This window comes from Elephas maximus, chromosome 7, assembly GCF_024166365.1.
Source record: "Elephas maximus indicus isolate mEleMax1 chromosome 7, mEleMax1 primary haplotype, whole genome shotgun sequence".
In the NCBI taxonomy this organism is placed as follows: Eukaryota; Metazoa; Chordata; class Mammalia; order Proboscidea; family Elephantidae; genus Elephas; species Elephas maximus.
In genome coordinates this window covers 69,629,036-69,646,838 of record NC_064825.1, presented here as the reverse complement: position 1 = coordinate 69,646,838, position 17,803 = coordinate 69,629,036, and the positions used below count along the sequence as shown (strand labels likewise).

Below are 17,803 nucleotides of genomic sequence, written 5' to 3'. Positions count from 1 at the left end.
GCCTCAAGTCTGTCATTATCCCTGAGGTCTGTGTGGTGTGTGAGACTACAGAGAGGATCTAGAAGTCCCTGGTGTGGGGAAGAAGGATGCAGAGCTGGGGCCTAGGCCAAGCCTGGAGAGTTGTGTGCCCCTAGGGGTGAGGGAGGAGTCCCTGGGTGGTGCAAATGGTTAATACACTCGGTTGTTAAATGAAAGGTTGGAGGCTTGAGTCCACCCAGAGGCAGCTTGGAAGAAAGGCCTGGTGATCTGCTTACAAAAAAATCAGCCTTTGAAGACTATAGAACACAGTTCTACTTTGGTACACATGAGATCGCCACGAGTTGGAGTTGACTCGATGGCAGCTGGTAGAGGTCAGGAACTTCCTCGTTCATCTAGAGTGACCCACAGAGGCCAGCGTTACGCTGTTTAGGAAGCAGTGGTCCACGTGAGATGGATGTAAGGAAGGCCAGCTTTATTAGTGTAGTGGCTGTTATGTCATTGTGTGCCATGGAGTTGATTCTGATTCATAGTGACCCTAAAGGACAGAGTAGAACTGCCCCATAGGGTTTCGGGCTATGATCTTTGTGGGAGCAGATCACAAAGGTCTTTTCTCCTGCAGAGCTGCTGGTGGCCTCGAATTTCTGACCTTTCGGTTAACAGTGGAGCATGTAACCATTGCAGCACCAGAGCTCTTCCAAGATAGTAGCTATAGGGATAGAAAGGGTGGTGTGTATGTGAACATTGTCTAGGGGTGCACGGTTCAGTCAAGGCAAAAGCTGAGAGACACAAGAAAGATTTGTGCCTCGATGTGAAAAGGAGGACGGGTTTACACCAGTCCCCCCACAGGGAGGTGTGAGGTATTTGTTAACGTCCACATACCATACACAGTGAGGCTTATACGGCCTTCTGTGTTGTTTATCTGTCCTGTCGGTGCCAGTCATCGTTGTGCTTTTAAAGTATTGTTAATTCTTTTGCTTAAAACTTCATTTAGGCTTTGTATATTATCTGCTGAAGAAAGAATACGGTAATTGGGGGAAAGTAGGGAGGAGAGCAAACAAATGTTTAATAGTCAAGCAAGGGAAATAAAACTTTATCATGCAACGTGAAAGAAGCCGCTGGATTATCGTTGCTCATTGGCTTCTAAATGATACGCCAGCGGTAAAGGCTGAGTATGTTGTTAGGTAGGCAGTACCTGATTTAGGTTTGTCTTACCTACAGATGGGTTGTATATGCAAGTGGTGGATGAATATATCATTATGTAGGCAGTGCCTGAGTTAAGCTTGCCTCACTTACAAACGACGTGTGTATGAATGAGTAGCGGATGAGTAGGTTGCAGTGTAGGCACTACTTGAGTTAAGCTTGTCTTACCTACGGATGGTTTGTATATACGAATAATGGCTGTAGCCATGGCAGGGCCCCTTCTCTCTTGCTGGCAGTTTTAAAATTTACTCCACTGATACTAAAACACCTGGTGCAAACTGGAAATTCTTGTATGATCTTGTTCACCCAATGAATTACCTTTATAAGTTGTAGTAGTGTTGTGGAAGAAGGGAAGGAAGAAAGGAAAACTTTCTTTTATCTTCTTTCCCTTCTTAAGCCTCTAAGTTTGGAAGGCTGAAAGCTGTGAGGAACAAGGCAAAGCCTCCTCCAAAAGTGGAGCCTGTCCCATGAAATGGTGGCTTTCCCCCTAACCCCCCACCCTGGAATAATTTTTCCTCCAATGAGTCTGAAGCATTTCTTTTTGACCTTTGCCTAAAATCTCAGTAAAGATTCATTTTTGTTTAGAATTGTGCTTTTTTAAAAGCACAGACATCTATTAGAGGGTTGGGGTGAGTTGTCTCATACCGCGGTCTACTCTAATTTGAATGAATACTTTTCCTGGTGTTTCTGGGAGAGATTTAGCTTTCTTAAGGGAATTAGTTTAATTTGGGAGTAGAAGGAACAGTGGAAAGAGAGGTAAATGTTTTTGTTTCTAGAATGTTTTCAGAAGGAGGTTAAAGCCAGGGGGAAGAGTACGGTAGTGGAGAGTTAGGCAGGGTGCAGAAGAGGCTGGGGTGCCTAAGGGGTACCCTAAAGACGAGCTTTTTCTACTTGTATGCCTTGCCTAAGGCTGGCTCTGTACTCTGGAAGAGGAAACAGAATTCTCTCCCTGTTCCTTCTTGAGCCAAATGACTGTGCTTCAGAGGTTAGAAGTTGGAGCTCATACTGGCTCAGAACCATATTTTAATGGCAGCTTTTGTGGTCTATATATAACCACAATTTAGGGAAATAATTCCCTAGGGGAAATGAGCACCAAATAACGGATGTAGAAAAAAACCTTCTTGTAATAGAACCAGTTTGTAAATTGACTTTTTACTATATTTTTCTCATTGCATTACCAGGCCCATTCATTTGCAACCAAGTACTATACATGAGGTGTATATATAATAGTTGAAATTGTATATAAGTCCCATGAAAGGCTCATTGTAGCTACCTTGACAGAAAACCTCACTAATCTTTGTTAAAAAGAAACCAAGGGGTTACTGAATTTATTATAGTTTTTATTATTCTGCATTAGAGTACTAGGGGATAAATGACAGAGATATTTGTAATTATACATATTGGATAAATGAAATACTCCAGTTTCGGTCAGGAAAAGATATGTACTTGAGAGAAGGAATATCAAGCATATTGGAAACATTTGACATAAAAATAAGGGAGAGCGTTGCAAGGGAACAAAGGTTCTCTGTGACCTGACAGCTGCTGTGAAAAAGTGACACAAGGGAGAGCCCAGCTATGGCTCACAGCTGCCCGAAGTTGCTGCAGTCTTCTCTAGTGTTACCAGAGGAATTTGCCACTGCTCCCCTTTTAGAAAACAGAGGCTACCGATAGCTCACCAGGTCCTTATATGTGCTCTGGGAAATTAATTCCTAACGCCCCATTACCATCTTCATAACTGCTGGGCTTTCTAACAGCTGATATTTTGAGATTCCGACTATGTGCAAGGTGCATTGCTTAACTCCAAGGAGGTTCTAGAAAGCATGAGGTATAGGCCTTGGGCACATCAAATCTAGTTGGACGTACATAACAGGATTTTAGCTGAAACGCTAACCCATGAAGCACCAAAGGCTGAGAATAAAACGGTAAGTGCCAAGTTGCCTCATATTCCAAGGCCTAGCATAGAGGGTGATCTTAAATTGATTTTGCTACCCTTAGCCTATACCTACATCCAGGGAATAAACACCTTGAGAGTTAAAGGGCTCTGGGACAAGGATGGATACCCTGGTGATGTAGTGGTTAAGAGCTACGGCTGCTAACCAAAAAGTTTGAATCCACCAGGTGCTCCTTGGAAACCCTATGGGACAGTTCAACTCTGTCCTGTAGGGTCGCTATGAGTCGGAATCGATTTGATGGCAGTGGGTTTGGTTTTGGTTTTAGGACAAGGATTCTTTGAGAGAGCTGTTCGTATGCAGTGTGTTCTCAGCCCCTCTGGCCTCCTGTACATACCCGTGAAGGGAGAGGAGGAGAGGGGTGCTTCTCTTCAGCTCCCTTCATGTAAGCCAGATGATGGGGAAGCTCTGTTAGAGTTACTCTGAGAGCTTGACATGTGTCTCCTAAATTTGGGGAACATGAAGATGACCATGTGAATCTGTGGATACAAAGCCCTGAGGTAGCAAAACAGAAAGAAAGGAAGAGGGCTGTATGGATAGCACACTGTACTTCCAAAGACTGTGGGTTAAAATGTGTGAGTGTTTCACTGAGCTGCCGGGTGGAACCAGCTTGAAGCCATCTAGAAAGAAATGCTGTGCATGGCTACCTACAAAGCGACATGAACTAGCAGGTGTTGCCCACAGAAACCCAGGGATTGAAGGTTGCAAGTGTGAATGGCCAGGTCTGACCCAAATCCTAGGACTTGCACTGGGAGGGTTCTGCCTTGGGGGTGCTCCCAGGAAACCCACAAGCCTTCATGAGAAAGATCACATGGACATCACATTTCAGACATGAGATCTCATTGCTGTGTACCCCCCGCCCCCCCTCCCCCCCCCAGCTCTTCGCATTCCTTCAGCTCCAGCCATGAAGGAGCCAGAGATAGCTTTGCTGGAGGGTAGAAGAGAAGCCAACTAGTATTTCCCCCATTTGGACCCCCCACCTCATTCATGGACATCTCTGCTTGATCTAGGAAGGGGAGAACCTTAATTTAGATGAGTATTGATTAATGCAATCAAGACATTGTACTAGACATCTTAATTATTGAAATTAAAATGTTCTTGGGGCTGAAAGGGACTGAAGGACTATATATATAATTTAAGAAATGACTGGGAAAAACTGAGATTTGCCTCTGTTTTTATTCTGGAGCAGGGAAAATTTGGCCACAGAAGGGCTTTAAGGGAAAGTTTTATGCTTAAACTCTGTTGAATTTTGGCTCATTCAGTGTTTCAGTTATTTATACATTCATGTGTGCATACATGAAAAAATAAGCAATTGTAAAAGGCAATTTTAAGTATGAACTACATGGTATACATAAAGCTTAGTATATATGTTTTGAAAATCAGAACTCTTAACATATGACAAAGGAGCTCTGGTGGGCAACAATTAAGTGCCTGGCTGCTAGCTGGAAGGTTGGTGGTTCAAAACCACCCAGTGGCTCTGTGGGAGAAAGACCTGGCGATCTGCTCTCAGAAAGATTGTTGTTGTGTGCTGTCGAGTTGATTCTGACTCATAGTGACCATATAGGACAGAATAGAGCTGCCCCATGGAGTTTCCTAGGCTGTAAGTCTTTATAGGAAGATTGCCAGGTCTTTCTCCCACAGAGCCACTGGGTGGTTTTGAACCACCAACCTCCTGGTTACCAGCCAAGTGCTTAACCTGTGCACCGTCAGAGTTCCTCTGTAAAGATTACAGCCTAGAAGACCCTATGGGCATCTCTACACTGTCTTTGGTGGGGTGGGGCGGGGGGGTCACTGTAAGTCAAAACTGACTCAGCAGCACCTAACAAAAATAACAACATAAGACAGACTGTTTGAAATTGGGAAAATTCGGACTATAGTCACCTTAAGGATTAGAGAAATTCAGAGCATACTGAGATCATTTTCTGTTTGTAGTGCAAAGAAAAGAAAGTAAGATGGTTTGGGCTTTATTGTAGTTGTTAGGTGCCATCAAGTCAGTTCTGACTCACAGCAACCTTACGTACAACAGAATGAAATGCTGCCCTGTCCTGCCCAATCCTCATGGTCGTTGCTATGTTTGAGCCCATTGTTGGCAGCCACTGTGTCAACCCATCTTGTCAAGGGTCCTCCTCTTTTTTGCTGACCATTTACTTTACCAAGCGTGATGTCTTTCTCTAGGGACTGGTCCCTCCTGATAACATATCCAGAGTGAGGAGCTTCTGGCTGTACTTCTTCTAAGACAGATTTGTTTGTTCTTCTGGCAGTCCAGAGTATATTCAATATTCTTCGCCGACACCATGATTCAAAGGCATCAATTCTTCTTCGCTCTTCCTTATTCATTGTCCAGCTTTCACATGCATATGGGGCAATTGAAAATACCATGGCTTGGATCAGGCACACTTTAGTCCCCAAAGTGACATCTTTGCTCTTTAACACTTTAAAGAGGTCTTTTGCAGCAGATTTGCCCAGTGCCATACCTTGTTTGCTGCCTTGACTGCTGCTTCCATGGGCATTGCCTGTGGATCCAAGTAAAATGAAATCCTCGACAACTTCGATTTTTTTTTCGTTTATCATGATGTTGCTTATTGGTCCAGTTGTAAGGATGCTTGTTTTCTTTATGTTGAGGTGCAGTCCATACTGAAGACTGTAGTCTTTGATCTTCATCACCTTTATTAGCTATAAGTATTAAAGGATTTACTGTGTGTCATATACTGAGTCTCTGGGTGGTGCAAACTCTTAAGTGCTTGGCTGCTAACAGAAAGGCTGGCGATTCAAATCCACCCAGTGTTGTTTCGCAATAAAGTCCTGGCAGTCTACTTCTGAAAGGTCACAGCCATTGCAAACCTTATGGAGCACAGCTCTACTCCGACACACATGGGGTCACCATGAGTTGGAATCAAGTTCATGAGAGTTAATACAACTGCAGTGTCTTATGCTATGCCTTGTACTCCAAATGAAGTATTTTTACTTTGTACAATCTTACAAAGTTAGTATTATTTCCATTTTGCGGACAAGGAAGCTGAGGTTCAGACAGGCTAAATGACCTGCTTGCATAGCTAGTAGAAGTCGTAGAACTGTATCCTGGTTTGATTTATAACTCTTGTTCTTTCCATTCTGCTGTGCTGCCTTCCCAGTGGCCCCACACACCCAGTATACAGCGGAGGAACAGGAGTGGGATGACCTCAGCAAACACTCCTAGTCAGGAGGAGGGAGAAGGGGTAGACACAGCAGTCACTGGCAACCACAGCTCTTAAAGCCAGCTAGGCAGCATTGTGAGGGCCCCACCTGGGAGTGGGAGGTACACCTTGAGTCTGCTCTCTGGCAGGGTTTTCCTTTTCTGTTACCTTTCTTCATCACATCTGAAGTGGGTATTGGACTATGCCCTCCTTAAACTAGCCCTACTCTGATCCTTTCCTTTGAGGAAGTGGGGATTAGATATGTAAATCAATTTACCCAAGGACTCAAACAGCTAGGAAGTAGGAAAAATTTTGGTTTGCTGTTCAGGTCTGTCTGACTCCAGAGCCCATGCATATTCTTATTCTGCCTCTAGCGAAGGTATTATACATGAATCTTAATAGAAAGCAAATCTTTATAAAATGTATTATAATTTAAAAAATGTAATATATGTTTTTGTGGATAGAGGTAAAAATCGAGCAGTGTTTTTCCTGTAGACTTACAATGGAGGTGAGCAGAGAATCGCAGAATTTTAGGTCAAGAACGTTTCATGACCTGGTTTCTGTGTGTAGCATGGGGGGGCAGGAGGGAGGTGAGGTGAGCAGGGAAAGAAAGGGATATGAATTTCAGTTCGTCTTTTTCTTGTTTCATGAAGTCAAATACAAATCTTACTTCTCATGATACTTTTACTCCTCGTTTTATAGGCCAAAAAAGGAATGTAAAATTTGAAGTTTTACTAGTTGCAGGAATTTTAGAACATGAACTTGGGATCAGACTTGGATTTAAGTGTTCTCCTAACCTACTAGCTGGATGACTTTGAAGAAGTAACATGATTCTTTCCCTCATTAAAAAAAAAAAAAAAATCAGTAAAGGGAAATATCTGTCTAAAGGGTCATTGTGAGAATTAAATGAGAAAATATTTAATATATATCAAATAGCGTTTTATTTATAATGTGTGTGCGTATATACATAAACGCAATGCAAACCCTTTGCCGTCAATTTTGACTCATAGTGACCCTATAGGACAGAGTAGAAGTGCCCCACAGGGTTTTCAAGGCTGTAATCTTTTTGGAAGCAGACTGGCACATCGTTCTTCTGGGGAGCGGCTGGTGGGTTTGAACCGCTGACCTTTGTGTGTGTGTGTGTATGTGTATGTGTCTATCACTCTGACCAAGAGGAAATTTTAGCTTCTAGATCAGTTGGTCTTGAGTAGTGTAAGATGAAAGCTCAAGGGGAAAAGATGACTGTCCTCCTCCCCTGACTTAACTCTTTTTGTTGTCCTTAAGTGCTACCACCAGGCTTTAAAAATATTAATTTTAACATGAAAATTGCCGGATAGATACAAAAGTAGAGAATAGTACAGTGTCACCGTGTGTTACCCAGACTGAGTAGATTTTCCCACACGTGTTTCAACTATTTCCTTCTCCTCCCCTTTCCTTCCCACCCCTTTCTCATACTTTATGTTTTTAGCGGACTCCTGAGATTCTCTTCCGGGGATGGTGCTGTGCTCAGAAATGCCCTGTCATTTGTTTACAACTCCCCAGTGGTGCTTTCAGTTTAGCCTCCTCTCCTTTCTGTATGCAAGGGTAGTAGATTTAACCAAAATGTGCTAGTTTCACTGAGTTCCCTAGAGTCTCCAGTAAAATACCAGTCCTGAGGTGTAGACCAGGCACCGCTCCGTGGCAATGCTTGGGAACTACACTTTCACTGATAGCTTGGTGTAGGAGAAAGTAGGTTGTCACTCTGGCTCACTGAACACAGAAGTTGCATCAGCCCTTTTTCTGCCCTTCCCTGCCCCTTTCTTTTCTTCCTTACGGCAGCTTCATTCAATGGGAAGATACTGAGTAGGCAGTTCTCTCAGGAAGCCAGCCAAAACTACTGTGCAATCTGATGGCATGTAATCATCATCAGTATTCCTGTTATTACAGCATACCACTCTTGAGTTATTGGGGGCTTTCGACAACTTTTTTATATCAGGTTTTATAAGGGGAAATAGATGTCCTTGTCTGAATGGGAGCTTCCTTAATCCTAAATTTTTCCCACAACTTCTAACAACCTTAAAAAGACTAAAGTCCATTTGCCCTTCTTGGAAGACATCCTGCCCTTTGAAAGGGGGTGTTTCCCTTTCTTCCTTCTCCAGGCATCCTTTCCTGTGATGTCAGGAAAGTACTTTCTCCAACTCCCTTTTCCCCCATGTCCCACTTCAGTGTGTTCTCAACGCTTCAGTGTGTTCTCAACGCTGTAGTCCACCCTCCTTTCTTTTCTCCTCCTCCGGAACCTCTCTGCTATTTAGAACAATGCAATACTGTGCTTGTTCTTTTTCTTCTTTGCTTTCTGCTACAGATCATCCTTTCTGGGCTGTGGTCAGTAATTTTTTTAGCATCAGGAGAGAGACTGTTTTCTAGCAAATTTCTGGGGCTCTGTGTTTATAAGTGAATGTACACATAGTTCCTCTGCCTGGCTGCGGAGTTAAAAAAAAACAAAAACAAAAACCTGTTGCCGTCAAGTGGATTCCTACTCATAGCGACCCTATAGGACAGAGTAGAACTGCCCTATAGAGTTTCCAAGGAGCGCCTGTTGGATTTGAACTGTACATCTTTTGGTTAGCAGCCATAGCTCTCAACCACTCCGCTACCAGGGTTTCCGACTGCAGTGTTAACGGTCTTTTGAGTAGTCCTGCCATTGGCATGCCATGCTTTCTGTGTTCTTTGGTTGGTCTATACATTTAACACTCATCCCTCCATACCTCAACCTTAGCACAATTACTGAATGCTGTGTAAAAGGCAATGGGCTCTGTGAGGGTGGGGACCTAGTGGGCCATATTAAAAAAAAAAAAAGGCCATAGTAGGTGCTCCATAAATAATTGTTGCACAAATGAACAAAACTAAACAAGAACAATTAGCTAGAGGATTTCAGGTAGTGAGAAATGAGACATTGAAAGGCACAGATCTAACTGGAGGGCTTTGAGTATTGGGTGAAGAAACTACTGAATCCTGTGAGCAACAGGGAGCCGTTTTATTTGTATATCTTACAGAGATATAGGAACCCTGGTGGTGCAGTGGTTAAGGGCTCAACTGCTAACCAAAAGATCAGCAGTTCGAACTCACCAGCTGCTCCTTGGAAACCCTATAGGGCAGTTCTACTCTGTTTTATAGGGTTGCTCTGAGTCAGAATTGACAGCAATGGGTTTGGTTTTTTGGATAGAGATATAATTCTTATGTGTACAAAAAAGTATACAAATTTTAAATGTACAGCTTAATAAACTTGTACATATGTATCCCAGTATATCCCCATGTAATTACAACCCAGATCCAGAAAATATTTCCAGAAACCCGCATGGGGAGCTATTTATTTTGATTCAGAACATTTAAGCTAACAAGTCCTGGAGAGGTAGGTAGATTTGCGTAAGGTCACATGGCTGGTCTGTGGTATAACTAGGACTGGGTTTATGATAGCTGTCCCTGGGAATGGCAAGTCTTTGTACTTGAACAGAAACACCAGTTCAGACCATCTAACTGCATCACAAAAAGAATCACAATTATTATTTATGATTAAAAACCCAGTGCCGTCAAGTCGATTCCGACTCATAGCATGATTACAATGTATTAATTATCAGCATGCCTTGGTACTTTATATGCATTACTTCATTTTATCTGCTGATTTTCCTACCCCTGTTTTACAGGTGCTGAATCAGGTTAGAGAGATGTGCCTCAGGTCCCAAGCCTAGAAAGTGATAGAGTTAGAATTAAACCCAGGACTGTCTATTACCAGAGACTAATTTCTTATTGGTGATCTGCTTCCTCATATGTCTGATACCCAAGTTTAAGTAACAAAAAATGCTCTGCCTTTGTGGTAGAAGATGAGGGCTTGTATGTTATCTGCACACAAGGAATGCTCTTTCTGCGCATATTCTGACCTGTGGCTTATTACAATTACGAGAGAAAAAGAGGTCTTGGATTCAGTGACAGGCCCTAGAGTCATGTTTCTTTGGATGGATCTTCATGAGGGATAAAGATGCTTTCAACGTGGATGGCTCTTTAGAATCTACTACCTATAACAAGAAGACGATGGTCTCCACAGACAAATTCTGAAAACAGAATGCAGTGACCATGAAATGTGGATCTGAGTTTCTAAAAATTCCAACAATTAATTTGTCTAAAAATTATGAGTAAAATAAATACATACTATTAGCAAATTGACAACATTCTTATAACATTAAGGTTGTTTTTCAAGAGCTAAGACATCCAAAGAAAAGAATGAAACTTCTACAACCACTAAAAGGGAAAACAATGTATTTTAATGGGCCTCAAAGCTGTTTAAACCAACTATATGTGTTAACATCTTAATTCATTCTCACAAAGCAAAATGCTCTCACATGGAAAGAAGTCTAGCTGTTATGCATGATTTGGACATTTGTAAGAATATATTTAGTATTTGTACATTACGATTTTAGACAAAGTGGGAGGGACAGTTCAGCACCTCAACTGGAAGTCCTCAATGAAACAGATTTTACTAGATAACAGCATGGTAAGAGGTATCACTGTGGAGCAAATTGTTTCAGGAAACTAATCTTAAAAAAAAAAAAAAAGTATTATAAACAACCTTGCTTGGTGAAAGACTACCATTTTAAGTTGTTTAGACTAGTGGGTACAAAGAATATCGCCCAGTATATTTAATTATTGAAGAAGTATAGGTGCCAAACATAAGTTCAGGATTGTTTTGATATCCCTTTATTTTTAAATTGGACCGGGAGGATGGGGGGAATGGATGGATTTCTATTAAAAGCTGCTCCTTTTGATAAATTCTTTTAAGGCCTTGTTTAATACACCCTGCATTTAAGTGTGAAACCACCAAAAAGGAAATAGGATTACCGTAAGAATTAATCCTAAAATATAAATACAAGGTGGAAGTGTCCTTAAAAAAGAAAAACAACAACAAAAAAGAAAGTTTATATGTAAAGTCGTGGTAGCAAGCAGATCCGTACACGCACCTCTACCCCAGTGCCGGTGGTTTCTTCACTGTCGTGTTGAGAGTGCCGACTTCTGAGTAGCTTTCTGGGGTTTGCGTAAGTCACCATGCTGGCGTCTGTCACTCGAGGATGCCGTTTCCCTAGAGCCAGCAGGTCCAGCTGCCAGGAACCTCTGCCTGAAGAATGGCTGAACACCCTTGGCGCTGGTTCCCAGCATTGAGCTGTCTTCCTCCAAGCCATTCCCTCAGATTTTGTAATGAGCCAGTGGGAAATAGGCTTTGAGGAAGTTAGTCAAGAGGACAGCAAGGAGATAAAACAAAGGGAGGATGATGTCAGAGTCCTAGTTAGTGCCCTCCTAGAAAAAGAGGAAAAATACACACTGTCTCTAAGACTCTTGTGGTGGTGGTTTTATTTTTTAAACCTTTTTTTTTGAATTGTGAAATGTAATACACAAATACGTGCATTCAGTAAGATTTTCATTCTGATACCTTAACTCTCTTTTCTTATGGAAGACAACAGTGGGAGGCCTTGATAAGGGGAGAAAAGAGAAATAGAATTTAAGATCTAAAAAAAACAAAAATATCAGCGAAGTAGTAAGTTTGAGATCTCTGCAAATGAAATAAAATCCTGAAATAATGTTTTCTTGTTATAATATGGAAGATCATGGAAAAGGCAGTGAGACAAAACTCCTTAAGGTCTGAGAAAAGAAGATGGGGGGTGGAGTCTTCCAGGCTTCTTTTTGTTGTCTCCATTTGTTTCAAACTATGGTCCTTTATAGGGTAGCTGTGACACCTAACAACAACAACAACACTTTTGTTCTTAGAAATCATGCTTATCACCTGGTTGCAAATTCAAATAGGTCTGAATTATAACAATATATATATTTAACTTGAGATATAGATTCTTAGGCATAAATAAGTTAATGTGAAAAAAAAGGAGCGGTTGATTATTTGCAATCTCCTTGCATATTTCAGATACGAAGATTTGAGAGGTATTTTGCACTTGTTTCCCACTTGGAAGGCTCTGAAGGAATTTCATTTAGTGGGGGATTGACATAGGATATACCCTACTAGAATGAAAATATCTTGATTGATTCTTGGATAAGTGGAATTTGATCAAGTTGCATTGGTATGTGGACAGGCAAGTCAAAGTGAATTTTAACATAAGGTCATTTTTCTTGCAGTCCTATTTTGTAACGGATTATGATCCAACCATTGAAGATTCCTATACAAAGCAGTGTGTGATTGACGATAGAGCGGCCCGGCTAGATAGTAAGTAATCTGCCTTTGATAGGTTGCATATCAGATTTTTAAAAAGTGAATGATATTTTGCTAAGTTAAATAATGTAGTTGAAATATTAGATGATCTTAAATATTAGCCCATCTCTTTCATTAGTTTTGATTGATGAATCTACATATTGGGCAACTTAAATATATATATATATATATATATTTTTAAATATTTGGTAAATAAAGAATGAAACAGTAATTGGGTTGATCTTTGTTCTGGTGAAACAAGCCTTGTCCTTGTAACTTGTTGAAGTTCTATTTATTAGGATATTTAGAGAAAAACACATCCAGTCTTGAACTCTTTACCTTTTGCTGAAGGCTAAAATGGGTGAAGCAAGTGTAGAAAAGGTTTAATATTTGCAAACTTGTTTAGAATTTATAGTACAGAGGCTTTAGGAAGTAGTGTTTTGTGACTGGTTAAACATCTCACCTCCGCCAAAGGAAAGCCATACCCTTTAATTTGTATGGTCCTTTTATTCACAGAGATGAAGAAATACATTAGCACCTGTACTTTTAAGTGTGGTATTGAGGGGTAGAACCAAACTTTCTCAAATTTACAGCTATCTCTTTGAATTTTTTTTTTTTTTTTTTTTGTCGTAGAGAGGAAAAAACACCCAAGTGCCTTCAGAGGTTTATCTGACTCCATCTGCTGAGATGGGTTTGATATTTTTAACATTGTAATTGGTATGCAAATGCATTCTAACCACAAAATCAACCTGTCCTGATGAAGATTAATTCTGAAACTCTCTGCCATTAGAATATATTTGTCTTTCATACTGCGAATAGAGTACTAAGAGGAGAAAGCCATTTCTGTTAAGTGTGATGCTCATTAGAAAACCAACCTGTTGCCATTGAGTCGATTCCAACTCATAGTGACCCTGTAATACAAAGTACAACTGACCCATACGTAGGGTTTCCAAGGAGAGGCTGGTGGATTCAAACTGCCTACCTTTTGTTTAGCTGCTGAACTCTTAACCATTGCACCACTTTGGCTTCAATGCTCGTTAGAGGACCCACATTCATTGGGGCTACCCTTGTGGAGAAGCCATGTATAAAATGAAAACCCAACACAGTTACATTTGTTTTCTTTTTCTTTAGTTCTGGATACAGCAGGACAAGAAGAGTTTGGAGCTATGAGAGAACAGTACATGAGGACTGGAGAGGGTTTCCTGCTGGTCTTTTCAGTCACAGATAGAGGCAGGTTTGTACTGATATTAAAATATAGATCTGCTTTTCATCGCTAGATTACTACTTTATTGAATTTGGACTTTCTTTTTTTTTATAGAAAAAAAGGAGAAATAATAAAGCACTAAACAAAGCATGGGACTTGGCTGAAATCTGATCCTTGGTAAACTGATTAATTGGCCTTCGTTTTTTTCTTCTTAGTTTTGAAGAAATCTATAAATTTCAAAGACAGATTCTCAGAGTAAAGGATCGTGATGAGTTTCCAATGATCTTAATTGGTAATAAAGCAGACCTGGATCATCAAAGACAGGTGAGAAGAAATTTAGCTGTTGGGAAGTCAGTTGTTTATAATTATATATAAGTGAACTGCTATATTTAATGAAACAATTGAAAGTACCACTGATAAAAATAAATAAATGTGCTGTATGCCGCTTAAATGCACATAGCTGAGTTTGGCACACTGGATCTTACAGAAGTCACAGTTCGTAAAAAATAAAACAGAAGTAGATTTGAAGGAAATTAAATTTCCACATAGCTTTCCACAGAACTTGAGAGAACTCTATAGGCCCACAAGCTCCGTTAACCTACAGTAATCTTTTTGGTAACACCCAAAACTCTAATTTAGTTAATCTTACAGTTACCCTGAAATGCCTAATTTATTCACTGTTAAGTTACCTTCATTTAGAGAATGACTTTGAATTAAATTATATTATTTGCATTTTTCCTAAGTCTTATTAATGATCAAATTTTCTGGTAATTCCTCATGTTGGCTGTCTCTAACAATGGTAACTTGCAAGAAAAGAATATTTTTAGTATTTAGTCGCAAGCAAGTGTATTCTCACTTGTTTTTTATTCAATAAATACAAATACAAATACAAATTTATTATTTGTATTTTGGTATCTATTGTACACTGTCATCGTTTTGTGGGGGAAGGAGAACAGCTAAAAAGTTAGAGGTAAAAGTTCAACCCAGAGGTTCCTCAGAAGAAAGGCCTAGAGATCTACTTTTGAAAGACTGACCGTTGAAAACCCTGTGTATGGAGCACAGTTCTACTCTGACATACATGACGTTGCCGTGACTTCAAATTGACTCAATGGCGTCTGATTTTTTTTCCTTTTTAGTTTATGTCTGGATAGGGCTCAGACCTACCAGATCAGACTATTCAGGAAGTAAGGTTTAGTATTCCATTTCTTTATGAAATTCTCTTGAGTTGGGGAACTTCTAGGAAACAGTTGTATAGTTTTCAGTCCTTTTTTGTTTTCAATTTTTTATTGTGCTTTAGGTGAAAGTTTACAGAGCAAATTAGTTTCCCATTCAAGAGTTTGTACTTAAAGTGCTCCATAACATTGGCTGCATTCCCCTCAATGTGTCAGCACTCTCCCCATTTCTGTCCTGAGTTCCCCATTTCCTTTCTTCAGGTTTTCAGCCCCTTACTGCCTTCTCATCCTTGCTTTTGGGCAAGTGTTGTCCTTTTGGTCTCCTATAATTGAGTATTCTGAGGAACACATTCTTCTTGAGTGTTATTGTTTGTTTTATGGCCCTGTTGTTTGGCTGAAAGGTGGCCTCTGGGTATGGCTTCAGTTCCAGGCCAGAAGGGTGTCTTAGGACCATAGTCTCAGGGGTTCCTCCAGTCTCTGTCAGACCGGTAAGTCTGGTCCTTTTTATAAATTTGATTTTTTGTCCGGTATTTTTCTCCTGCTCTGTCCAGGACCCTCTGTTGTGATCCCAGTCAGAGAGGTTGGTAGTGGTGGTTGGGTACCATCTAATTTTTTTGGTCTCTGTGTCATGTAGGCTGTGGTTCATGTGGTCCATTAGTTCTTTGGACTAGTTCCTCCCTTGAGTCTTTGGTTTTCTTCACTCTCCTTTCTCCTAATGGAAAGAGACCAATAGTAGTTTTCCTTTTGTTGATTTCTGGCTTCACAATGCCATGGCTTTGTTTCATGTGGTGTCCTTTTTGTTCATTTTTTGTTTGCTTTGGTGGTGGTAATGCTATTTCTACTTGTTAATTAAAATTATGCTACATCAATGAGCTCCAAAGCAGCTTTATATGTGGCTAGAGACTTCGTGACCAGAAATATGTACACAGGCTTTGCTGACCTTGATTCCTGGAAGACATTGATATGGAACCATACTTTAAAAATAAATAAATGAAGCATGTAAGTGACCTTAGCAGTGGTATTGTTTTAGTATTAAGATAGTCATTTGCCTTTTCTGTCTAGCTGAATTACATTGTGCATGAAGGGGCAAAATAGGGTATCTTTTTTGAGGAATAGAGCAAAAGACAAATATGAAATTCTTAAGGACATACAGTTTCCTTCCAGATCAGATTTATATTAATAAAGTAAGTAATTTATTGATATCAACTTGTTTCAGTGTTTATTTTTCTCCCCATGTCATCTTTTCTTCTACTTTAAGATACACAGTAGATTCATTTGCTTCGTAATACTCCATTTACTTAACATGTGTTAATTAGTTAATTGCTATGCATTCTTCTAGGCTCTGGGTATACAAAGGCAGATATGCTTTACTCTCCAGCCTCAAAGGACATATTGTAATAGGGGAGAAGGAAAAAACAAAATCAAAATATTAAGAGTTTCATAAGTGGTAGCCATAGAGTGTGGTGGGAGCTCTAAAAGAGCATCAAAACTATAAGGTGAAGTTTCTGATTACTTGAGCCTTCGAGGATTACTAAGAATTTGTTGGATGAAACAAATTAAGAGTATAGAGTTGGGCAAGAAGGGATGATGTCCCAGGAGGATGGACCGGAATTTGTAACAGCATGGTAATATTTTCATAGGAAAACATTTCTCATGTCAATTCTTCTTAAAGTAGGACCTGTTCTGTCCAAGTTGGTGACTCTGTGAAACTTTCTCTTGACTTTTTTGCTTGTTGTTGTTTGCTTGGTTTATAATTTAAATCCATAGGTCTTATGGTATATATGTTATTTTGAAGAGAGAGAAGGTAAATTAAAAAATTGCATAAATGTGAATATACCAATACTATGTAGAATCTGTCTACCACTCTCTTGGGATGTAATAGGGCATATGTTTTATGAAGTAATTGTTAGATGCATATACATTAATATAATAACCTAATAATATTGTGTTGAAAGGGCTGAATTGTGGGAATGGAGTATTAAATTGAAGTGAGAATGGGATGTTAAATTGGGGGTACAAGCCACCTGAAAGGATTAGAGAGAGCAATACTTGGAGCTCAGATAGGGCCAAGAATAATTACTATTCCAATCAGCCAGAATGGAAAATTTCATAATTCTTGGGGTATTGAGTAGTGTACTCAGAAGACAAAAAAGATCCCTGGTGGTGCAGTGGTTAAGTGCTCAGCGGCTAACTGAAAGGTCGGTGATTCGAACCCTGCAGCTGCTCTGCAGAAGAAAGATGTAGCAGTCTGCTTCCGTAAAGATTTACAGCCTTGGAAACCCTATGGAGCAATTGTACTCTGTCCTATGAGGTTGCTAGGAGTCAGCATTGACTCCATGGTAATGGGTTTAGTGGGGGCAAAATTAGCCTTAGAATAAATGTTTAACAAAGCCTAAAGCATGACTGGAAAGGATCAAACTGTTTCCAAATAACTACATCCCAGGAGAAAGTTCCGTAATATTTATAGGAATACAAAATATCCAGCACCCTCGTTGTTGTTGCTAGGTGCCATTGAGTCAGTTCCAACTCACAGCAGCCCTGTGTACCACAGAACAAAACACTATCTGGTCCTTGCACCATCCTCACAGTTGTTATGCTCGAGCCCATCGTTGCAACCACCGTGACAATCCTTATTGTTGAGGGTCGTCTTCTTTTTTGCTGACCCCTTAATTTACCAAGCATGATGTCCTTCTCCAAGGACTGGTCTCTCCTAATAACATGTCCAAAGTGAGATGAGGTCTCACCATCCTCACTTCTAAGGAGCATTCTGGCTGTACTTGAAGAAGTACACTGAAATCCAGCACCCAGGTATCCACTCAGAAATTACCAGGTGTGCAAAGAAGCAGGAAAATATGACCCATAATAAAGAAGAAGAACCAATAAATAGAAACAGGCCCAGAAAT

General features: G+C 40.3%; 1 protein-coding gene across 1 annotated transcript in view; it reads left to right on the top strand.

The window, feature by feature from the left end:
• The window catches only part of RRAS2 (RAS related 2), a 77,097-nt gene that overhangs the window by 54,461 nt on the left and 4,833 nt on the right, over positions 1 to 17,803 (top strand). The window contains exons 2-4 of the mRNA XM_049890482.1: positions 12,452 to 12,539; positions 13,656 to 13,758; positions 13,944 to 14,052. Of these exons, the coding sequence (XP_049746439.1) occupies positions 12,452 to 12,539; positions 13,656 to 13,758; positions 13,944 to 14,052 (300 nt within the window). The remainder of the gene's footprint in view (positions 1 to 12,451; positions 12,540 to 13,655; positions 13,759 to 13,943; positions 14,053 to 17,803) is intronic.